Source organism: Oryx dammah, unplaced genomic scaffold, assembly GCF_014754425.2.
Source record: "Oryx dammah isolate SB20612 unplaced genomic scaffold, SCBI_Odam_1.1 HiC_scaffold_20, whole genome shotgun sequence".
Taxonomy (NCBI): Eukaryota; Metazoa; Chordata; class Mammalia; order Artiodactyla; family Bovidae; genus Oryx; species Oryx dammah.
The window spans coordinates 69,150,214-69,175,184 of NW_024070204.1; the positions used below are offsets into that span (position 1 = coordinate 69,150,214).

The 24,971-nt window shown below is 48.4% G+C and overlaps 1 protein-coding gene across 1 annotated transcript in view; it reads right to left on the reverse strand.

The window, feature by feature from the left end:
* DOCK2 (dedicator of cytokinesis 2) overlaps window positions 1–24,971 on the reverse strand; it is a 456,743-nt gene that overhangs the window by 15,272 nt on the left and 416,500 nt on the right. The window contains exons 39-46 of the mRNA XM_040262783.1: window positions 24,407–24,496; window positions 22,544–22,648; window positions 20,704–20,845; window positions 14,777–14,858; window positions 13,338–13,422; window positions 12,536–12,622; window positions 7,222–7,398; window positions 5,171–5,254 (exon numbers count right to left, since the gene is read on the reverse strand). Coding sequence (XP_040118717.1) covers window positions 5,171–5,254; window positions 7,222–7,398; window positions 12,536–12,622; window positions 13,338–13,422; window positions 14,777–14,858; window positions 20,704–20,845; window positions 22,544–22,648; window positions 24,407–24,496 — 852 coding nt within the window. The remainder of the gene's footprint in view (window positions 1–5,170; window positions 5,255–7,221; window positions 7,399–12,535; window positions 12,623–13,337; window positions 13,423–14,776; window positions 14,859–20,703; window positions 20,846–22,543; window positions 22,649–24,406; window positions 24,497–24,971) is intronic.

Consider the following 24,971-nt stretch of genomic DNA (forward strand, 5'->3'; position numbering starts at 1 on the left):
GCCCACTCCGTGGACTAGGGGCCCTTGCCCCGAGGAAACAGCCCACTCTGTGGACTAGGGGCCCTTGCCCTGATATGGGAGACAGATGTCCTCCCTCGCTTCTTACACTCATCAGTGCAAAGAGGCAAGAAAAATAACTAAGAGTACAAGCCTAGAACAGAAAGAGTAGAACATTTTATATTAGAGATGACATGACTTTATCTGTAAAACAGTGAAAAGAATGTACAAGCGACTTGACTTCCTAAGTGAATTTGGTAGGATTACTGGATACAATGTAAACATGTTTAAAAAATGCAATTATACTGAAAAACAAAAAGAAAAAAGTTTAAAAGCAAAACTATTTACGCTAAAGATATCAAATCCCTGAAAACAAGTCTAATAAAAATGTGAAATATATTTACTATGAAAATGACAAAACTTGCTGAGTGAAATTAAAGAACTAAAGAAAAGGACAGAGATCCCATGTTCCTGTATTAGAAGAGTCAATATCAAGAAGACAAAAATTCTCAAATTAGTTTATATATTTAATATATTTTAATCAAAATCTCTGTGTTTTGGGGGTGTTTAAAAATTGGCTGATTTAAAAATTTATTTGGAAATATGAAGGAAAAGAAAGAGCAAGACAAATTTGAAAAAGAAATTGAAGTTCTCTCACTACTAGATCTCAAGACCAACTATAAAGCTACAGCAATTAGAAAGAGAGTGGAATTGGTGCAAGCATGGACAAATAGACCAACGGAATAGAACAGGAAGTCCAGAAACAGACTGATATGCATATGATCAGTTTATGTCAAAGTGGGGGGAAATAATCGCCTTTCCAACAATGGTGCTGGAGCAGTCCGAAATCTGTATAGAAGACTAACAGGCCCCTTACTTTATGTCAGTCAACATCAGCCATATACCTAAGAGTACAGCACGAAACCACAGCATGTCCCAATAAGCAGCAGAGTACCATCATGATCTGGGGAGTCAGTCTTCAAGTGGACACAAAAGTGATAATCACTAAGAATCTCATAAATTGGACGTCATGAAAGCTACAAACTGCTGTTCTTCAAAAATACATCATTGAGAAAGTAAACAGACAAGCTGCAGACTGAACAAAGATATTTACAATGTGCCAGACTACAGTGTGTCAAAGACATATATTTGACAAATAACTCATATCCAGGATATATATAAACTGTTCTGAATTAGTAACAAAAGACAATTCAGTTAGTAAAATAAGTAAAAGATCTGAACAAACATTTCACAGAAAGGTTATTCAATTAGCCAGTAAACACAGGAAAATGTGACGAATGCCATTGCTCGCAAAAGGAAACGCAAATGAAAATTAACTGAGATACCCTCACAGCCACCAGAAAGACTAAAGGTAGAGAATCACAGTGTGATGTGTCAGTAGAATGTGGGGCAATGCGGGCTCACAGAAGTTGTTGGTGGGAGTGTAAATTGGCTCAGCGACTTTGGGAAACTGTTTCTCAGTATCCAGTCAACCACAGATGAACCTGTAGCCCAGCACTCCTGCTGCTGAACAGAGAGTGAGTGCACTGATTACTTCTGTCATCAAGAGACTCGAGCAAGAATGCTCACACGACTGTTCCCACACTATGCAAAGCCCGAAACAACCCACCGCCAGCAGGAGAATGCGAGACCCACGGGCATTTCACTGGCCCATTGCCATAGTCACACAATGGCGACACTTGGAAACAAAAAGAAAACTGCTCCTGTGTGCAACAGCCTGGATGACTCTCAAAGACATTACACTGAAAAACAAAAGCAGCCAGACACACAGCAACACGTACTGTATAATACCATTTTCATGACGTTCAGAAACAGGCAAAAGTAATCTACGGAAGTGTGCCATTATCCATTAAAGCCAGCTAAGCGCCAAAGAATTGATGCTTTTGAACTGTGGTGTTGGAGAAGACTCTTGAGAGTCCCTTGGACTGCAAGGAGATCCAACCAGTCCATCCAAAAGGAAATCAGTCTTGAATATTCACTGGAAGGACTGATGCTGAAGCTGAAACTTCAGTACTTTGGCCACCTGATGTGAAGAACCGACTCACTGGAAAAGACCCTGATGCTGGAAAGATTGAAGGCGGGAGGAGAAGTGGATGACAGAGGATGAGATGGTTGGCTGGTATCACTGGCTCAATGGACATGAGTTTGGGTAAACTCCAGGAGTTGGTGATGGACAGCGAGGCCTGGCGTGCTGCAGTCCATGGGGTCACAAACAGTTGGTCGCGACTGAACTGAACTGACTAAAGCCAGATATTCTCATATATTATAACCAAGCAACTCCATAGCTAGGAATATACCTGACAGAAACTGAGCATGTTTGTGCTAAAAAGATATATATGAAGATGTTCAGAACAGAACTACTTGAAATAGCCTCAAACTGAAATCACCCCAAATCTCCGTCAGTTAAAAAACAACACAAAACAAAATTTTCTGGCATAGTTATACAATCCAGCTGCATAGATTCTTATATACATCAATAAAAATGAATAAATAATGGCCTTGTATAATAAAATTAATAAATTTTATAACATAACTTTAAACAAAATGTTAGACACAGAAGATTGCATACTGTGTGATTCCATTTATACAGAGGTCAAAAATCAGGAAAAGGTTAGAAATGAGTGCCTGGATGGTTGAAAACTATTGTTAAAAAGCAAGTGAATAGTTACTGTAAAGGCAGGGTAATAGCCGACCTCAGGGAGAGCTGGCAGCGACCACAGGAAGGCGCAAGAGAGGCGTCTGTGCTAGAGGAATTCTGGGCCTCCATCTGGGGGTGGTCACACGGTGTACATGGTGATAAATCCATGTGTTGTGTAGTTTTGTCTTGCTTCTTTGTATTTAATGCTTCATAACATGTTTACAAGAAGAATGCACTATAGACATCTTTCCATGCTGATAAATATAGAGAAAAATCTTTACAAAGAAAAAAATTAAGCAATCAATCTTGAAACCCATGAAATCCTGAACCCATCATATACTGTGCACTTCTAGCTCCTGTTGTGTTGCCAGTGGGGTACAGGTATAGCTCCCTTTGAACTCCAAGGATCTTGTGTTTTGAGAAAATCCAAAGAGAATCTGGCTTTGCCAAACCAAAAGCCAATCTATAATTAAGCTTCAAGAAGGGAGGCAGGGAGTGGGTCCAAGCCTGGCACACAGTTGGAGCTCAATGTAGATTATATAAGTTGCAAGAATGAGTGGAAAGAAATGAAGGAGGAAGAACTAATCTGCTGTGGGTAATGTCAGAAAGGCCACCTTCACCCTGAGCAGGGCAGCATCTTTCGAGTATTTAGGATGCTAGCCTCTGAGCGGGAGGGACGTGGTCCAGGGCAATCCCCTTTGCTGGGCTTCCGTCAGCAATCTGGCAGAGGAGGTGGGGCTGGTGCTAAGGTGAGGGCACGCGTTCTCCGCCAGGGGGTGCTGTTGGAGGAGGCCTAGCCAAGGGCTCTTAGAGGCTGTAACATCCAATATACGCTTCAGTCTCCCTTCTTTGCTTGTGGTATCCCTTTATTAATGGAGTCGGACACGACTGAACGACTTCACTTCACTTCTTTGGAAAAATGTCCTTAGAAGGCACGGCCTGGTGTCAGCTGCACTGTGAGGCCACAGACCAGGCCATACTTTGGGTGCAGCGGCTATGGCCCAAAGAGTCCCCTCCCACGGGATAAGGCACGCCCAGCAGAGAGGCCCGAGCACCAACATGGACTGAGAATGACACCCGACAAGCAGACAAATTTGTGTGACATTTTCGCCCTCCTTGGGGCGCCCCAGAAAGAACGGAAGCAGGAAGCCAACCAGGGTCGAGGCTACCTGCTTCCCAAGCTGGGCATGGAGAGGGTGGGCATCATTACTCGAGCATTAAAGGACACAGTGACCTCAAGAGCTGGGGCCCTTGGAGATGACTGGGTTCACAAGGCAAGAAGGGAGAGAAAACTGCAGACACACAGAATGCACTTAGGAGACTGCACTGCACAGCCCTTGGCGGTTCATTTTTAAGGCCTCACTTTGCATAAATTGGCAGAGGCAGAGAAGGACCTGAATTAGGAATTCTTATTTTAAGAAGAGAGGCTGCACCCAATGCTTCACATTCCTGATTTCCCTGGAGTCACAAAAACTCCCCACCACAACAGCTCGCCTTTCTTTGCTCTGTGACTGGCAAGAAGGGAGGGCTGGCCCTGCTCGCCGCCCCCAGCGTGCTCTCTGGAGCTCACCCTGGGTCCTGGGTGATGGGTGGTCCGTGGAGAGCAGGAAGGTGTCGGGGAGGGGGTGCTGCAGGCCCAGACTAGGAGCCTGGTCCTCTGAACACCTCTGGAGAGGGGTCTGTGAATCGTTTCTTCTCCAGGGAGTGGGAAAGAGACGGAGGAAGAGAAAACCCAGGAGAGGGAGCCAGAGAAAAAGCAAAGAAGGAGGAAAGGCAGTGGAGAGAGAAGCAGAAGGGAAGTAGAGCCAGGAGTGAAGGGTGAGGGGGGCGGCAGAGAGAGGCCCGGGTCAGAGACGGGAGCCCAGGAGCAAAGAGCTGTCAGGAGAGAAATACAGAGGGCGGTGCAGAGTGAGACAGAGAGATGTGGAGGGAAGGGACGGGGGCGACAGGGTGCAGGGAGGGGACAGGTGGACGAAAGACACGCAGGGCGCAGGGGAGAGCAGGCAGGAAGAGCAGTCTGTCCGAGGCCGGGGCTGCCAGGGGCTGAGCAGCTTGTGTGGAGGGCAGGTGCTAAGGCGAGCACCTTTGAGCCTACCAACCAAACCAAGGCCTCGATTATTTTTGAAACCTGGTATCCATCTGAGCATTAACTGCGATAAACTGGGTCAGCCTTAGAAGGAGGGGAGATGGGGGTGGGGGCTGGAGTCTCCCGTTATCTGACTGGTGGGTGCTGGGTGCTGGGCGTGGTGGTGGGAGGTGTGCGGGAGCCTGGGAGAGGCCGCCTCCTGAATTCAACACCCAGCAGCGCAGCAGCTCTGCACAGTGCCCCGAGGCACCCCACTTCCGGGATGTGCCTGCTCAGGTGAGGACAGAGGCAGAAGAAAGGTCCAAAGCCAAGGGGCAGGAGAACAAGTAAAGCTAGGCCATACCCGCCAGGGGCCAGCGGAGGGCAAGCCGGCCAGGAAGGGCAGAGGAGGGGCAGGGCCGGGGCTCCCCAGGCCAGCTCTGCTGTACCTGCCAGGCGATCAGGTCCTTGAGGCGTGTCAGCTTGTCCTGATCCTCCGGGTGCTCCCGGGCGTACTCTTCAGTGAAGAAGGCCTGGGAAGACAGACAAGACATTGGGGGTTTCCTGTGCCTTTGGCGTGAACCCCACAACGCATCTCTCTGGCACTGGGAGAGGATTCCATTTGAAAGGGTCAGGAGTGAGGGCACCGCTATGTAGATGGGCGGCACTCAGGGAGCTCGGGAACTCATGTCGCCTATTCCCAGGGCGCAGATCAGTAGCCACTGGGAAAGGGTCACAAACAAACCCCAAGGAAACAGTTGTTAGATGGAGGTGGGGGCGGGGGGCGGTCTTCGGACCAGTAGCATCCCCTTTGAACAAACTCCACCCTGGCTGACTGAATCAGAACCTCTGGGGTTGGGATGGGAAAGGGGCAACCATGTGTTAGGAAATCCTGCAAGGGTTTCTGCTGCAGTTCAACGCATTGTTCCATGGGAAAAACCTCAGTAAGGAATTTCACCAGACGGTCTTTCCCAGTCACTTCCCTACGGTGTGGGACCTTGGCAGCCCAGCTCTTTCTGGGCTCATGTGCTCAGTGTGTGCACATATATACAGACACGTCTTATCACCCCTCAAGGATGTACAGAGGGTTACCAGTGATGACTGTATGGGGTATCCAAGGGTACCTGGAAGGACTGACTGGAATTACTGTCCCTGAATTATACTGTTGTGTCGTATTCTTAGTCTTACATCAATGGATGACATAGACAACTTAATAAGAAATTCATCATGAGATTTTTGAGAATGAGTTGACCATTTTTCCCTTAGCGTCCCATTAAAAGATGCTTACTCCTTGGAAGGAAAGTTATGACCAACCTAGATAGCATATTCAAAAGCAGAGACATTACTTTGCCAACAAAGGTCCATCTAGCCAAGGCTATGGTTTTTCCAGTGGTCATGTATGGATGTGAGAGTTGGACTGTGAAGAAAGCTAAGCACCGAAGAATTGATGCTTTGGAGCTGTGGTGTTGGAGAAGACTTTTGAGAGTCCCTTGGACTGCAAGGAGATCCAACCAGTCCATCCTAAAGGAGATCAGTCCTGGGTGTTCATTGGAAGGACTGATGCTGAAGCTGAAACTACAATACTTTGGCCACCTCATGTGAAGAGTTGACTCATTGAAAAAGACTCTGATGCTGGGAGGGATTGGGGGCAGGAGGAGAAGGGGACGACAGAGGATGAGATAGCTGAATGGCATCACCGACTCAATGGACATGAGTTTGAGTGAACTCCGCGAGTTGGTGATGGACAGGGAGGCCTGGTGTGCTGCGATTCATGGGGTCGCAGAGTCAGACACGACTGAGCGACTGCACTGAACTGAACTGATAGGTGAAAACCAAAGAAAACTTTCTATTCTATTTCAGTGCTGGGAAAAGCTGTGCCCCACCCCCACTCCATACCCTGTTACTGAGTAATTATCTTCCTCCAGTGGAAAATGTGACTCCTATAACCGATGGCCTTTCCCTTTTTGCCATGGACACCATTCGGCTCAAAAATGAAATCTGTGGCTGAAACGTGTGTGGATTTCTAGAGGGACCTTATGACTGGAATATTTAGATAATAACTCTCTCTTTGGAGCTGGTCTCCCATCCCTTCTGGATTTTCACAGATTCTGGGTTTCACTTCTTCCCATCTGTAGAGGTCATTTCCATCATCTGTAGAAGAGATGACTTTTCACAAGTGGCGTGGACTTTGATTGGTGGATCCTGACTTTCCTGGTCTGGATTATGGTCATCCCAGTCTCTCTTTGACAGAGGCACCTGGATGTGCCCAGAGGGTAAGAGACGCCTATGAGCGCTGCTCCTTCCTGCACCACACAGAGCGCGGCATCGAGGGAGGGAAGCAGATGAGGGTCAGGCTGTGGGAACTCGGGGGCGCCTGAGGCCTGAACACCTGCCGTGCCCTTCTGAGGGACAGATGGCTGCATGAGATGAGTGATAGCAGCTCTCTGCCCAGGACCCTCCTGCCACCGCCCTGCCCCGTCCAGGAGAGGGGACCCCTCACCTTCTCGTACTTGGCGAACCCTCCCATGACAGCAGGGTCCACGATCCCATTCAGGAGCATGGAGAGCGGGTTAATGGGGAGGGTCTCGTCAGTCTGATACTGGTTTATCATCATCAGGATCTTCTCATTGGCGGTGGACATGGTTTCGATGGCATTCTCCAGAGGGCTAATTGTGGTCTGTTGAAAACAAGATCACCAAGAAGAAAGGGCCTGAGCAGGCTGCTTTAAAAACAGGTATAATTATTCGGATTGATTTCCTCTGGGGTTGGAATTCAAATGAAGCAATGTTCCCCAAGGGGCTGTAGCAGGCTCCCGTGGTAATTACTGAGCCCTGGGGGCCGTCTGCTGTCTGGGGAAGCGACAAGCTGAATTTCTGCTTAGTGAGAATAAGATTTCCCTGGGGAAACGAAGTAGGCAGTGGCAGGCACTCTTTGGGGTTTCAGTGGTTGGATGTGCTCCAAGCAGGCTTTTTCCTCTTATTACCTGGTGAGAGACACTCCCACTCAAGCCATGCGGCACTGGAGGTGCACCCACCATGTGTGAGCCCTGAGCTGGAGGCCAGAGCAGCTGATGACACAATCACCGGCCGGGCCCACATCAGGTCCCGAGACTTGTTATATGCGGGTCACTGTTCCAACGTAGGCTTCATTTAGTTGGGAGATAAAACTAAACACCCTTTCAATACCTCTTAAAAAGCAAGATAAATAGAATGCTGGGTTTCCCAGGTGGCACAGTGGTAAAGAATCTGCCTGTCACTTCGGGAGACGCAAGAGACAAGGGTTCAACCCTGGGGTCAGGAAGATCCTCTGGAGGAGGAAAGGGCAACCCACTCCAGTACTCTTGGCCTGGGATATTCCACGGACAGAGGAGCCTGGAGGGCTACAGTCCATGGGGTCTCAAAGTCAGACACCACTGAAGGATTGGGCACAGCTCAGCAAACAGTGGCATTACGTGCTAACTGGCAAAACCGTGGTTCCCATGAGCATAGGATCTAGGCAAAACAGGAAATAAAAAGTCTTGAAACTTTCTCTGTGACAGAGCCAGATGCTGTCTGTGGCAACAACTCAACACTGTCACTGTACGAAGAAACCAGCTACAAACAGTGTGAGAATCAGTGAGCATGGTTGTTCCAATGAAACTGCTTACCAAAATAAATGCAGGTGGGATCTGGCTCATAGGCCATAGCTTCCTGACCCCTGAACTAAACCTAGCAAATTAAAAATGAGTGCAAATCTCAGATGGTTATTATTATTACCTCTTGTAGACATTAGGACAAGGAACAGCATCCGTCCTAAGAAGGGAAGACTCACTGGCAGGGCGGGTGGGAGCTGGAGGGAATGGTCAGGAAAACTGAGAAGCCCTCCTGGAGGAAGGGCCCCTAAGTGCTGCTGTCTGTTGAAACGGTGGTGTTATAGGGCCTGCCTCATGAGCACACAGCAGAGGGTAGTTCAGATAATACGACACCTGACTCACAGCAGCACTCTTTACAAAGTGCATCGGCTAGTTACTGTCACTGTTGAGCGTACGAGAGGGGCCGGCCCGGCACTCACAGCCACGTTCTTGGTCATCTTTTTAAACTATTTCCCTAAATCCCTGGGAAATCCTAGCCTCCTCACCCACTTTCCTTGTCTCTGGACACTTTTGAAGATGGCTATCTCTTCAGAGGTCCTGCAAGTCTCTGTGTGTCACTGCCCCTCTCTGTCACTCATGCACACACATGTGCGTGCACACTCATACACACGCAAAGGGGAGTTGGAGGGGAAGGCTGCTCAGCCTGGCGGGGGCAGCAGCCCGTGTTCTACAAGCTGCAACCCACGGTCCAGTGTCTGTCTTAGAAACCCTCTGAGCTGCATGAGATAAGCATTATTATTACAACTTACATCTGCCACTGATCACCGGGGCAGTTCAAGTTCCATCTTCGGGCTTTAGCTTTTTCATATGCAAAATAATTCCAATGGATGGAAACTAGGGAAGGGTTTGCACACTAGAGATCTGTAGGTCAAACTGGGACTGGGCCTGTCATTTAGCCAGCACATGAGTTCTAATGTTTTTAGAAATTAATTCAGCCTGAAGGAGTTTGCTGCAGCTTCTCCCACTGCCTGTTGTTTGACCATTTCACATATTTACAGTATCTTCTTGGGCTCTGAAGGTATTTAGATTTGTAGCTCTTGGATTAAATGACCTTCAGAGTGTCTTTCAGCTCAGAAACTCCACAGTTTTATCTTTTATTTGGCCACACTGTGTCTTGTGGGATTTTAGTTCCATGATGAGGAACTGAACCTGGGCCCTTGGCAGTGAAAGGGTGGACAGCCATAGAATTTCCATGAAATTCCATAGTTTTTTCATGTCTATTTTACAGATGATGAAAACTAAGGCCAGAAATACACTATGTTTATCCAACATCATATAGCCTCTTAATAACTAGGTTGAATTTGGGCCTCTGACCCCCAGCTCAGAACTTCTTGTAAAGATTAAATATTCTCAGGACCAAGAACAAGGAAAGAACTCTCAATAAGCAAGACTTACACTTGAATCCCATCAGAAAACAACTCTCTGCACAAACGGTACGATAGTCATGGCAGTTCATGAAAGAAACCACCGAGAACAAGACGCAAATTCTGTAACACAAGAACAAATGTCTGGAGAGGAATTCACTCAGCGGGCATGACACTCTTGTCTCTGAAACATCCTTAATTCTCCGTAACTCAACTGAGAGAGGTTAACAGAGAGAAATTTCCTCTGGTCAACTTTTTGGAGGCTTTCCCAACCACTTCTATCAGGGGGGTATCAGTCAAGGTTGACTATTTCCTTCCTAACTTCAGAATCATGAGTTCCTAAAGTAACCACTTCAGCTATTGTACGCTTCTGCATATTAATTGAGTGACGGGCTGATGAATTTACTTAATAACTATTCTTGAGCACCAATTATGTGTCTGGGACTATTCTTTGCACTCAGAGATACGGCCAGGAACAAAATGGACAAAAATCTGTCTTCCTGGAGCTCACAGCCTAGTGGAGCTTATATTCTAATGCTACTATATGCAAAATTATAGATATTAAACATAAACATACAGGCAAGTTACGTTATCCATCAGGAGGCGAGATACCTTGGCAGAAGGGGCCGGAGCATGCAGGGAGTGCAGGCAGGGATCCCCTCAGTTTGCTGACAGCCCCATGGGGACAGTGATGAACAGAGGTGCCTCTTTGAGCCCACCAGAGGAGAAGGCACAGCCAGGGTCAACGGGTAGAGACCATAGCTTAGTGGAAAGTTTCCAGTTCCTCACCTCAAAAATGGGATTAATCATAACAGTGTACTTCACAGAGTTTTGTGGGATTAAATAGAATAATGTTAGAAAGCCCTTGACACAGCTCCTGGAACACTTGTCTGAGCTTATCACACACCACTGTGTCCCTTGAATAAAGGTCATGTGTCGTTTCTTCCTCTCCAGGGCACTAACTCTGGGGTAGGTTGCGGACACATTGAGGAAGGAGAGAGTGACTCTATCCAGATGCCAGATATGAGAAGTTAAGGTCAAACTTCACCTCATTTATTAAGAAAAAAAAGGTCAGTTTATTTATTTCTGGCTATGCTGGGTCTTCGTTTCAACACTTTGGATCTTCAACCATAGATGTGCAATGTGAACTCTTAGTTGCAGCAGGCACGTGGGCTCTAGTTCCCTGACCAGGCATCGAACCTAGGCCCCCCGCACTGGGAGCACGGAGTCTTAGCCACTGGATGACCAGGGAAGTCTCAAACCTCATCTCTTTTACTAACCTTGAACAATCCACTAACTCACTCAGTACCTGGGTTTCCTCATCTGTGAAATGGAAGAATAACAACATCTACCTTGCACTTGTGGAGGGGTTTAAACGAGGTCACACCTATGAACAGCTTAGCACATGCTCAGTAATGTCTGTTGACGTTATCATCGTTATTATATTTTACTAAGGTCTGGGCCACGCCTATGTAAAGAAGATTAGAGTGTCACCTGGCTTCTGGGGGTGTGGGCCTTAAGGGCTGAAGGGGGATGGTTTCAATGCTGATCAAACAGCACTGGAAATATCAGTCAGACCATGTCCCTTCTGTGCGTGCAGCTCCAGTTCACCCAGTGGAAACGCCTGAGACCTTATGGTGCCTACAAGGTCCTACATGACCTGCTAGCAGACCACTGCTACTCCTCTCTCACTTGTTCTCATTCAGACGCAGGCTTGTTCTGCCCCAGGGCCTTTGCACTTGCTGTTCCCTCTGCTAGAAGGTGCTTCTCTCGGATATTTGCACAGATCGCTCCCTCACTTCCTCCAGGCTTTTGCTCAAAAGGCATTTAGCCAGGAGACTTTCTCTCTCCATGCTATTTAAAATAACCCCCATTCATTACCTTTCTCTTTTATTTTATCCAGAGTAGTTTTCTCCACCTGAGACAGTATATATTTACTCAGACTTTTTTAGTGTCTTCACCACTAGGATGTAAGCTTCACTGTAAAATCTCCAGCTGCCTGACATGTGTTAGGAACTCAAACATTTGATGAATGAATAAGTGAATAAGATATCCTGAATACACCCCTGCTTCTCAAGTTCCCCTAGTCTTCCCTTTGCATGCTGGGAGCTGCAAGATCCTTAGCTATCTGAGAACACGGAGACCCTGAACTGAGTTAAGAAGCAAAATGCATGCTATATGTGGAGCAAACACATGGAGTTCACACATCTGCACTGTAGTCAGAGCTTTGCCCGGCATGATTTCCCTTCTCCGAGCTTTAGTTCATCCAACTCTAAAACGAGTTCATAGCGGGATTTGCAAAGGGCTCCCAAACAACTGCTGTGGGGGAGGATACGAGGAGCTGAATGTGTCCATGGAGTTCCAGGCCCTCTGCTTCACCTGTACCAGCCACAGAAGCTCCCCGCTCATCAAGTTTATTACTGGATTCTATGGTACCTTTCATTTTCCAGGGAAAAAAAGTTATCAGATGCTAAAAATTAATCTGAAAGTGGGTAAACTAGATGCTGCTTCAGGTCCCTTCCTGCACTGGAGTTCCTGGAGTCCTGCCTGGTGGCCCAGACAGTAAAGAATCCGCCTGCAATGCAGGAGACTTGGGTTCAATTCCTGGGTCAGGAAGATCCCCTAGAGAACGGAATGGCTACCCACTCCAGTATTCTTGCCTGGAGAATCCCATGGACAGAGGAGCCTGGCGGGCTACAGTCCATAAGGTCGCAAAGAGTTGGACATAACACTTTTTCACTTTTCCTTTCTGCAGCGGCTTTTAACAAAGGCACTGCCCTCTCCCGGTCCCAGGAGACTCCTGAGGCCGGCAGACTTACCTGGGACATGTGAACCACCTCAAACCAGCGCAGGATGCCGGGGAGCTTGTATGCGGTCACGAAGGAGGTCCTCTCGATCCACATCGACTGTCCCATTGGAGGGAGGCAGGGGCGGGAAAGCAACACACGTGTGAAACCTGACCAGCAGAGTTGGGACCTAGCCAGGCCCCCAGGCCTCCTATCCACCCAGAATCAGAATGACAAATTACAGGATCCAGAAACACACCCTCATTTTACCCTGAAGAATCCTTTCCCAATGTGAAGTTTACATTTTCCCTAGATTTAGGTTCAGTATGTTTTAACCTGGGTCTCTGAACAGGCATAATTTTTAGGCACAATTGAATACATTCACCTGCATTTTCTGGGTGTGTGTATAGCAATCAATCATCATATTCTTAACGGGGCAGAGCCCCCCGCCCCCCCTCCAAATAAGAAGAATCACAGTTGAAGGGAAAGAGCTGAAAGAGACTTGGAGCTGGCTCCTTGTGCCAGCCTTAGCCCTTGGGAATAGCAGACAGGTCGTGGGAAATGCAGGGACACTGGGGACTGTGAACTCCCCGAGGCAGACAGGGGCTCTCGCCAGGCCTGCGTTACATGGAGAGTGGAGAGGCTCAAGAAATGAGACGACAAACCCAACAGAAGAGCCTGGAAAGCGGGTGTCATCATACCAACAGAAGCCAGGCTCCTTCCTGTGGGTTTGGGTCGGAGGCCCTCACATTATGATGCTGCAGGAGCATGCTCTGGCTGGTACAGAGGCCCAGGGGAATGATCGCGGCTGCTGCAGGGGAGAGGAGACACTTACGGCAAACTCATTCTCAGGATCGACGGTCCCCCTGCGCACTGGCCGGGAGTAGTGGAACTTCTGCACGTGGTTGGATTTGTAAAAGCTGCAAGACAGGAAGAGGCTGAGGCTCCTGAGAGCGAAACCTGACCTGACCCTGCACTGTCCAGGTAGGCCCTCCACAGTGAACTCTAGGTCTGGTAGAGCCCTCGCTGTAGCATTTAAAACCAGGCTTTCTTTCTAAGATGACTTAGAAGCTCGTCAGTCATATGCCCTCATAAGAACATAGCACCCCTCAGGGTACCCCCAAAGTTGAAATTCTATCATTAATACACATATTGGTGCCTGGGCCATTGTTTCTTATGATCTTGATGAAGGTTCTGGATACATCCAAGGTCCTAGACTAATGGCCCAGAGGTATCTTCTAAGGATTCCTTTAGGTGTCCCAGCTACCTCTGACCCCATCAGTCTTCCTGAATCTCTAGGGCTGTTCTAGCATCAGAGCCAGCAGGGCACGGTGCTGGCTGTGTGGTTGTCATCCCTTGCCCCAGGGTGCCTTACTGAGGTGGGGACGGAAGGCTGAGATGCAGGCTCAGCTACATCTGTCCTCCTACCTCCCTAGCGTGAGACCACTTCTCCCCCAAGGAGCAGGCCATTCCTCTCACAACTGAGCTCCTGCTCGGACAGGCCCTCCCAGAGAAGAAGCCTTTCCGAAGGCACTCAAGGTGTGAAACTGGGCATCTGGGCTTAAGGGGGGTGAGCCAGACAGCTTAGCGTGGGCACCTGCTGCCCACAGATCCCACAGACCTTCTGCTTCACCTCCTCATTCCTGACCTTGGCTTCTGGTATTAAACAGATCACTCTTGCCTTCATGCTGCTACCTCCAATGCCTCCTTGATTTTATTTCACATTTAAATGTTTTGGTTTGTGGGATCTTAGTTCCTTGCGCAGGGATTGACCTTTGGCCCCTGGCAGTGACGGCACTGAGTCCTAACCACTGGGGGACCTCCCTTAGCGTACCCTTTAAATCAAAGTGCAGACACACCCACTGTGAGTGCACAACCTTCACAAGTGCCGAAAAGATGCCCCTCCGGAGAAAGTGCTCAGCCTGAGCATCTTCCCTGTCACCCACACTCTCCAGCTGTGGATTCCTGGAGCCGCTCCGGCACCAGCCTGAGGGACAGGCTCTCCACGTCCCAGTCAGCGAAGCCCATCGCGGCTTCCTGAGGACTCGCCGGCCGCAGGGTGAGCCCACTCTCATCCTCCCTGCCACCCTTGGTGTTAGCCTTCCAGGGGCAGAGCCCAGAGGGTTCATGGGGGTGATGCTTCTTCCAGGAAGGAAATGGAAAACAGGCTAAGACAGAAGGGTACCAAGGCCTGTCCTCCCACTGGCTCTGCTGGCTTGGCAGCCCCACAGAATGTTCCTCCCCACATTCCTTCCCCTGAACTGAGGGGCTTACTTTATAATCTGGTCAGGCACCGGCTTATTCTTGAACCTCGGGTGTTCATCCAAGACAGGCTGGACAGTGAAACACTGGATGTCTGCAATTCCTGTAGTTAAGAGCTTGCAACCTGTTGGTCGGGGGTGGGGGGCAGTTCCCAGCACAGCAGGTCCCAGCTGAGACCCACCCCCCAACCCCAGGACAGTCCTCTGGGGCTAAGTTTTTAATGAGTGACAAACCTCAAGATGCTAGGTCCTGGTGACCACTTAGCAGTCACCGTGGTCCTTATCAGAGCTGCAGCCCTGTCCGAGGGCTCAGACTCTGCTAACAGTTGGTTAGCATTAACAGTCCTTAATCTTTGCTATACTATTATCATGAACAAAAGTAACACCTAACGCATTCATAGCACTTGACTGACTGCAGAGAATGTGTCCCCTCGGTCTCCTCTCATCTCTCTAGTTCCATTGACCACCGCTGTTAATGTTAATCATACTTTCCAGAGAAAGGGACATCAAGGTCAAAGAAGCTGAACAACACGATGAAGGTCACAGCTTGTGAACAACACGGTGACGGTCACACAGCTTGTGAGCAACAGTCTGTTTGGGTCTGTAACCCTAAGCTCAGGGTTCGTTGCCTATAATTGGTGCTCCCCACCAAGCAGAAGCATTACCATCACCTGAGGGCATGTTAGACACGGTGACTCCCAGGGCCCACCTAAGATCTAATGAGTCGCAGTCTGCGTTTTGTAGGATGCTCAGGTGAGGCACATGCACGCTACAGTTTGAGAAGCCCTGCTTTAGAGCAGGTGAATACCTGCCATCTAGCACGCTGAGAGCAACTGCCTGGGGCAGGAATATAAGGCCATGTCCAAGCTCAGTGGGAAAGAGCTCCGTGATTGATTAGTGATGCCTGCCATGGGCACGGGCTACAGAAGAGTTTTCACGTGTGCCAGACTTCTGTCACGCCTCTTCTAGACCTTTGTTCACTGTCAGTCAATCACGTAGCAAAGTAAACAAGGTTAGTCATCGCCGGTCCCACCCCTGAACCTTACTTCTGTTTCCCCAGCTTCCATGGCTTCCTTACCCATCTCTCGTTTTCAGGTATCCAGGTTCTCTCTTCCCTCTATTCTACCTGAGGTCCACCATGGCTTGAAAACTCTTCCCTTGAGCCTGACATTTCTGCCAATTAAGAAATCACAAACTCCTCCTGTTGGCATTCAAATATGCCAATTTTGAATATGAACTGTTCAAATCTTCCACTAGGATTCCAACCCATTTCCCACCGTTATTTCGGAGTACACAACAGATGGTACTGTCGCCTTTGCTAAGACGATTTCTCCATGCCACCGTGAAGTTTAGTCCACCCTCAGCCAGGTGCCCTTTCCTTCCTGGCCCTCCGTGGCATCGTGTCTGAGCACAGAACTCTTGTCCCTCCAGCTCCCGGTCTTCTCCCTTCAATCCCCTCCCCACCAGACTGGGAGCTTCCTGATGCAGGCGCTGGGACTCCTTCACACAAAAGAAATGGCCAGAACGCAATTCCAAGTTAGATCCAATGCTCCCTCACTCAGTAAACTCACTCTATGCTAACATGCTGGGGATGTAACTGTTTTACTGCTGAAGAGCACTTCCACATTCAATGAGAGTCCCTCAGAAAGAGACAGAGAGAAATCACAGGTAGAGAGACATCAAGAGAGATTCAGAGGCACAGACAATGAGAGAGGAGAGGGCAAGAAGAAGCAATGCTTAGTACAAATGAATAAGCCTGACTGGAAGAAGTCACATAATACTCAGGAAAACTAATTTCTATCTCAAGCTCTATAGCAAACAGCCTTCTCTGGGAGGGAATTCTTTCTGGATTAAGTCTAGGGCAGGATTGGCAACCTATAGCCCTCTGGTCAAATCCAGCTCACTGCCTGTTATTGTGCGGCTCCCAGCTAAGAAGAGCTTTTATAGTTTCAATATTTGAAAAAAAAAGAGTATTACGTGACATGTGATAATATTAAATTTAAATTTCAGTGTTCATAAATAAAGTTTTATTGGGACACAGCTACACCCATCCATTTATGTACTACCCATGGGGCTCCCCCAGCACAAGAGAGGTGAGCAGCTGTGACAGAGACACGCGGTCCACAGAGACTAAAATGTGTCCCATCTGGTCCTTCATGTAAGTCTGCCTGAAGAAGCCAGTGACATCACCCTCCAACCACGTCCAGTAGGCTGCATGGCCGCACCTACAGGAGACACCCACCCAAGAGACCTTTGCTGTTAAGTGACTTCCCCCACTTGGGTACCTACGTGAGAAGACACTGGGTCTTGTCATGCAACACAGGAAGGCAACAGAACGGAGAGTTAAGAGCTCAGAGTTTGCAAAAATCAGACTTGGGTTCAATCTTAGTTCCATCAATTTCTGAGACCTTGTGCAAGCTGTTTACATTTTTAAGCCTCATTTTTCTTATTTGCAAAATGTAGAGAGTAAAAATACCCAACTCATGGGATTGTTATGAGGATAAAATGAAACAATGCATGAAAATGCCTGGCATGCCATCACTTTACAATAGTTAATTGAGAACACTCTGTTCATTAATCTTAAATGAAAATGATGGCATTACAGAAAGAATGCAGACTTTGAGACAGACCTTGGAGTTCAAATCTCAACTCCATCATTAACTAGCTTCATACTCTTAGGCAAACCACCTTACCTCTCTGCCTCATGTACTTCTCTATGAAATAGGGACAATTAATACCCACCTAATAGAGTTTTATTGGGGTTGTTACTGTTTTTAGTCACTCAGTCGTGTCCACTCCAGTGTTTTGCCTGGAGAATCCCAGGGACGGGGGAGTCTGGTGGGCTGCTGTCTATGGGGTCGCATAGAGTCGGACACGACTGAAGCAACTTAGCAGCAGCAGCAGCAGTCGTGTCCAACTCTTTTGTGACCCCCATGGACTGTAGCCCACCAGGCTCCTCTGTCCATGGGATTCTCCAGGCAAGAATACTGGAGTGGGTTGCTATTTCCTTCTCCAAGGGATCGTCCAGACTCAGGGATCAAACCTGAGTCTCCTGCATTGCAGACAGATTTTTTTTTACCACTGAGCCACCAGGGAAGCCTTTATGGGGATTAGAAAAATCTAGTTACAAAACCTTCAGTCTTATGCATGGCATGAAGAGGGCATTGAGCAAATGTCAGCCCCTTCCCTCTCTACCTGACTCTTGGAGCTGAATCAGGCCTGCGTATGATGACACGCCCCAGTAACAGATGCTTTCTTCTCCCACTGTGAGTTAAAAGGCCACATAGTTGTTCAATACCAGGACATCCACGTAGCAGGGCCTTAGTACTAATCCCATGTCTCGCCTGTAACCAAACTCACATGTGTAACCAGCCAGCTTTGCCGCTGGTTACATTTCCTCCTGCAAATAACCCTGGTAGAGCACGCATGAAGGGCAGGCAAGCATAATGAAAAGGTTACAGATGAATATGTATCATCCGAGGGGAAAATATTTGCATTAAGGTTCGACAGACCTAGCAGACCAGCTGTGGAACCTGTCAGCCCCATTTTAAAGGCTGTAACTTAATTTGTGCTACCGGGCGCAACACGGGGGCTGGACTAGGTTAATGCAGCCGTTGCAGCATCAGCCCCTGACCTGGTGATCATTATGCTTCGCTGCCCTGGAGCCTTGTTTCCACCATACCTCCCCAACTGCACTGGCACCACCTCCTGTCCCTCCGACTTTCTGTGTGCCCCAGACGGCTCGCTGCATCCATGCCTCCCTCCCTCCTACCTTTCTCTAGCTCCCCTTTCTTTCCCCTCTCTCGTTTTCTTTCTCTTTCTGTTGACCAGTAAGTGTTTCCTGAGAGCTGCCTTTGAGGATAACTGCAGTGAGCAAGAGCACAGGTCTCTGCCTTCCTGGAGTTTCCATGTTAGTTCTACTTTTTTTTTTTTTTTAATCCTTTTTATTGTAGAAAAGCTCCTGATTGCTGGGAAAGATTGAAGGTGGGGGGAGAAGGGGAGGACAGAGGATGAGATGGTTGGATGGCATCACTGACTCAATGGACATGAGTTTGAGCAAACTCTGGGAGATGGTGAAGGACAGGGAAGCCTGGCGTGCTGCAGTCGATGGGGTTGCAGAGAGTTGGACATGACTGAGCAACTGAACAACTGTGGTTAAAAGTCACATTATCAAACCATAATAGTTTAACCATATTTAACTCTACAGTTCAGTGGCCCTAAGTACATTCACAATGTTGTACAACTATCACCATCATCCATCTGCCAAATTTTTCACCTTCCTAAACAGAAACTCTGTCCTCATTAAACACTAAGTCCCCACTGTGCATGCGTGCGTGCATGTTACGTCACTTCGGTCATGTCTGACTCTCCGTGACCCTGTGGACTGTAACCCACCAGGCTCCTCTGTCCATGGGATTCTCCAGGCAAGAATACTGGAGTGGGTTGCCATGCCCTCCTCCAGGGGATCTTCCCAATCCAGAGGCTGAACCCACATCTCCTGTGGTTCCTGCACTGCAGGCAGATTCTTTACCATCGGGCCACTGGGGAAGCCCTAGACCCCATCACCCCTCCCCAAGCCCCACTCCCTGGCCCCGGGCATCTGCCAGTATACTTTCTGACTCTATGAATTCGGCTATTCTAGGTACCTCATATAAGTGGAATCAAACAGTATTTGTCTGCACCTACTATGTTAACTGGATATATATCCCAGACTTCCCAGGCAGCACAGTGGTAAAGAATCTGCCTGCCAGTGCAGGGAGATGCAAGAGACACGGGTTCAATCCCTGGGTTGGGAAGATCTCTTGGAGGAGGAAATGGCAACCCACTCTAGTATTCTTGCCTGGAAAATTCTATGGACAGAGGAGCCTGGTGGGCTACAGTCCATGGACACCTACAGAGCTGGACACCTCTGAGCACACACATATACAATATATGCCCTATGAACAGATCGCACCTTCTTGGTCTTTTTCTCTCTGTACTATTCAGTTGACATATGTACACTACTATGTATGAAGTAGTTTTACATTTGAAATCACAACAGATAATGACAGATTGAGATCAGTTTGCTAAACAAAAACAAACGGGTTGAGATAGCAGCAGAGTACTGCAGACTTCCAATAAGGTGACCAAGGAAGGCCTCTTCTGGGAGGTGACACTGAGTTAGAATTTGATGGGTGAGAAAGGAGCTGAGGGAAAGGCATTCCAAGCAAAGAGAAGACAAAACACACAGGCCCAGAGGCAAGAACAAGCTGGGCATGTTTAAGGAACAGAAACAAGATCTGTGTGGCAGAGGAGCATGAGAGAGGGAAGGAAAAGTTGGGGGCAATGGCGCTGGAGACACAGGCAGGGGCCAGAGGAAGGACAGCCCTGCAGGCTTGCTCAGGAGTTCTGAGTTTACTGGAAGAGCTACGTGGCACCATGCCAGTTCTTGGAACCTCAGGGCCTTTGCACACGATGCTCTTTCCCTCTGTCTAGGACATTTTCCCACCTCATCACTCACCTTCAACATCACCTTCCTCAGGGAAGACTTTCCTTCCCTCCCAATCATGGTAACCAGCAGGGCTTTCTTATAGCATCGATCACAGTTTTACAAATACCTATTTAATGATGCTGTAAACATCTTTTACTTGCTAGACTGGAAGCTCCCTGGAGGTGGGAGTAATCGCTGGTTCCCTGTACAAAGAAATGCTTGGCAGAGTCAGAGCTTGATGGTAATCATCACAAAGAGAGAAGGAATGAGTGAGTGAGTGAATTTATCAATGAACACAGCATCTGAGTTTCCTGAGATGGTTCTTTTTGGAGCCCACACTGGACACTGAAATTGGCACCACTGCAGAGATTCTGGCAGCAGTCCCCAGCTCTAGGACCGGGCTCTGTGGGTTGAAGTCCTGGCAGGGCGGCCCATGCCAGGCCCTTGGCAGGGGCATTTGTTAAGGATACACTGGCCTGGGGCGTTCTTCACATCATCCCCAGGCGCAGAGGTTGTGTTCATCTTCTCCGCGTTGGGGAACTGGCTCATCAGCTGCATCTGGAAATCTTCTCTTCGCTCATACTCCTTCCCTCGGTAGATGAACACTTTGTTCTGCAGAGAAAGGACATCCGTCAGAGATCCCAGGGCTCAGGCCTGGGGGAGATGGTTCAAGCCAAGCTGGGAGGCTGGTCAGGCTCACAGGGCTGTGGTGACAGCCTAGAGATCTCTCCACCCTCTATCTCCCCTCCAGGGAAAGGATGGAACCTCAACTCACACACCTTTCAGCTGGGCATACCACTTTTTAAAAAGGATTGGTTCTAAAGGGAGAAGAGATCATGGATGCTGAGAACGTTTTCTTCAAACCATCCTATGTGCAGCCTCCAGGGCAATTCCTCACTCCACTTTCACACCCACTCTCCCATCTACATGGCCACAAAGGTCCCCCCCCTGCCTTTACTGGACCATATGGGCTGAACCTGTGGGCTGGAAGGGACCAGCATGCGGGTCCCTCATCACGAGGCTCCATCGTAACACACTTTATCCTTCCCTGACACGTTAGCTCCTTCTAGACCAGTAGTTTTTAAATAGGCAGTGATTTTGCCTCTTAGGGGAGGCTGGTTATGTCTGGAAACAGTTTTGATTGTTACAGCTCCAAGGAGGAGCACTCCTGGGACCTAGAGGGCAAGAAGCCTTCAACGCACAGGATCGGCCCATAGCTGAGCATTATCTAGTCTAAAATATCTATAGAGCTGAGGCTGAGAAACCCTGTTCTAGACCTATCTGTGCCACTGTGCTGCCTCTAATGGTACTCTAAACTCTTCTGTCCAAACCCATGTCTGTATCAATGTTTCCAAACCTGGATCCTCATTTCAGGCTTCCCTGGGAGCTCTGTTCGTAAAGAATCTGCCTGCAATGCAGGAGATCCCAGTTCAATTCCTGGGTCGGGAAGATCCACTGGAGAAGGGACAGGCTACCCATTCCGGTTTTCTTGGGCTTCCCCGTGGCTCAGCTGGTAAAGAGTATGCCTGCAATGCCGGGGTTCGATCCCTGGGTTGGGAAGATCCCCTGGAGAATGAAATGGTAACCCACTCCAATATTCCTGCTTGGGAAATCCCATGGACAGGAGCCTGCTGGACTATAGTCCATAGGGTTGCAAAGAGTTGGACATAACTGAAGCAACTTCAAGTCAAGTCAGGATGGGTTTATTATCGTTATTTTTAAATAAGTTGTTTACCCTCCATAACTAGTTCTAAACAGTTAACCTTTCATATCCTCAGGATCTTATTCCATGGATTCAACCAACCATGATTCAAAAATATTTGAAAAAAAAATCTAGACACTTCCAAAAAGCAAAACTTGAGTTTGCTGCACTCCTGCAACTATTTACAAAGCATTTACATTGTATTTAGTATTGTAAGTAATCTAGAGGTGATTTGAACCATTTAGGAGATAGTATGCAAACACTACACTATTTCATATAAAGGACTTGAGGATCCTCAGATGCTGTTCTCTGCACAGGGTCTTAAAACCAATTCCTGGTGAGTAGCAAGGGAGAACTGCATTTTAGAACTGTCTTAGTTTTAGTTTTGGATGTCATAAATGCAGATAGATAAAGTCTACAAATACAGAAGTTCTCTGGGGACCTTGATCATATTTTTAAGAGATAAAATGGCCCTGAGACCAAAAGGTCTGAGAACTTGTGCAATATAGCACCAGATCTGAGCTCAAGCAGAGCCTCAAAGAACAAAGGGAGAGCCGAGAGGCCAGGGCCCGGGACCCTGGCCTTGTCCGGCTCACCCACAGACTTACCCGGAGGAAGGAGGGGAAACCCTGGCCGTAGTATCCAACAGCAAAGTAGTCTGGTTTCGGTCTGAGGATTTTCATGATGTTTTCATAGAATTTTGCCTGCTGGATCTGAAAGAAGAGAACTCACAGCTTGTAACACCACAAATGTGTATTAAAGGCACATTCAGCTCCGAGGGGCTAAGACGTGATCATGACACCAGAACAAATAGGCCAAGTGCACACGTTTGCATATTCATGGAACTGTCATCACAACAGTGATATATTTACACTATACCAGATACCCTGCTCATCATCCTACCTACAGTAACACGTGTACTTGCATCACCCTCATAACAATCCCAAGGAACTGTATCTCTGCTTTGCAGATAAAGAAGTGGTATCTCAGTGCATCCAATAAGTACGGAACTGAATCCAGCCAGCTGTTCGGAGCCCTGCCAGCATCATCACTCTGCTCCCGCCAGGAGTGTGTCTGCGGCCGTCTATGGATGGGTAAGTGTTTCTGGATATGGATGTCTTCCTGTGTATGCACACCCAACGTACTTCACCAGTTCCAAGAGGTGCGTGCTTTTATATTTTAACATCTTTGAAAAGAGTCTGTGTTTTACTCTATACCTAATGGCATCTTCCAATCGCTATAACTGGAGAGAAGTCATGATGGCGCAGGTAAAATAGAATGGTGCACCTCACAGACGACAGCATTTCACATTGAATGCAATATGGAAGATAAATGTGTGTGGCCCTGGATGTGACCTTGTGTGATGTGGGCTTGGTGCACAGCTATACACGTCCATTAGTGTGTGCGTGAATGTATACTGGGTGTGTATGTATGCATGGACATGCACGGATGGTGGTAGTGATGGTTTGGTCCATAACACAGGAAATATATAGTTGTTAGTACAAATTATATGTTTGTTTTAGTTGCTAAGTTGTGTCCAACTCTTTTGCGATCCCATGGATTACAGCCCGCCAGGTTGCTCTGTCCATGGGACCCTCCAGGCAATAATACTGGAGTGAGTTGCTGTTTCCTATTTCCGGCTCTATAGGTGTGTGCGTGTGTGTACGCACGTGTACTGCAGACATTAGAAGGCGCATGTACCTCCATACCTGCAAACATCTATGTGGGCAGACTCAGGCAGACCTAAGTGTCTCTTGGTGCAAGCAGTGTGTGTGTTGACATCACACCTGAGAACACTATATTCCACAACCATCCCCCGACCAGACAAGCTATCAATCCTCTTCCAACACTCTGACTCTCATCTCACTGTTCTCTAGAAAGAGCGGGACTGACTAACCTCTCGAAATGCACTCAGATGGGGCTCTGGAGTCCTGGGTGTCAGGCCACCAGGACATGTGTGGGGGGAGAGCAGCCCCCCACGCCACCTCCCACCAGCCTGGGCCTCTGCTTCCCCCTGCTTCCCACTTTCCCCACCAAATCAGGAGCTTCCAGAGCTAATGGGAATGGCCAGATGGGGAGCACTTTAATGTGATTTACCTGTTAATCAGCAAGCACGGATTTGGGTTTTTATCTGGTTGGTTTAGCGGTTGGTGGGAATTTCAGAGCAAACGTGGCACAGTGTTTATTGGGCATGAAGCAGCAGCAGCCCCAGCACCGGGCAGGTACTTAGCACTCCATCGGAGAAGCTGTGCCCAATGAGCTTTCCCAGAAGACCTCCCTTTGGAAATATTCCCAGCTGGGAGGAAGGCGCTCAGCAGTTTGGCTCAGCTCAGCCCGACTTCTGTTCCTTTCCTGGGGTCCTACCCCCACGGCCTCCTGCCTCGACTCCCCCTCTCCCCAGCCTCTCTGCCCAGCCAAGGCCCTGAGCACCCAACCTGCAGGGCAGCCGGCTCCCCCTGGGGACTCCTTACCAAGTTCTGGCTCAGCAGCTGATAGTCAAAGATTTCCATCTCACACTGTTCTGCCAGCTCCTTGCACAGACTGATGGCCTCTTCCCACATCTACAAGGAAGGTCATGGAGACAAAGGTTAGAGGAGGCTCCAGGCTTGCAGAGCCATTGCCGAGGAAGGCACCAGGGCAGCTCCACACCTGGGACTCAGCCACAAGCCTCCCTGTAGCCCAGACCCTGCCCCATGCCCAGGGAACCAAATGCATCCCAAGAAGCAGGCCTATCCTCTGCTTCTCACCCCAGTTTCCTGACAAATAATGGAACATCCATACCCTAGGTTAAGTGTGTTATTTACATGCTCTCTGCATCTTCACAACCCCTCTGAGAGGTGACTAGCAGCACCTGCATTTCCCAGGAGAAAAACAGAGGTTCAGACCGGCAGAGCATCCACCCCATGTCAAAGGCCTAACCTAAAGCAGGGCCAGGATGTGCACTTGAGAAGGACCCGTGACCTTATACTAAGCTTTCGTGGGCCCAACTGAGGGAGTAGCACTGACAAATATATACTACCACGTGTGAAATAGGTA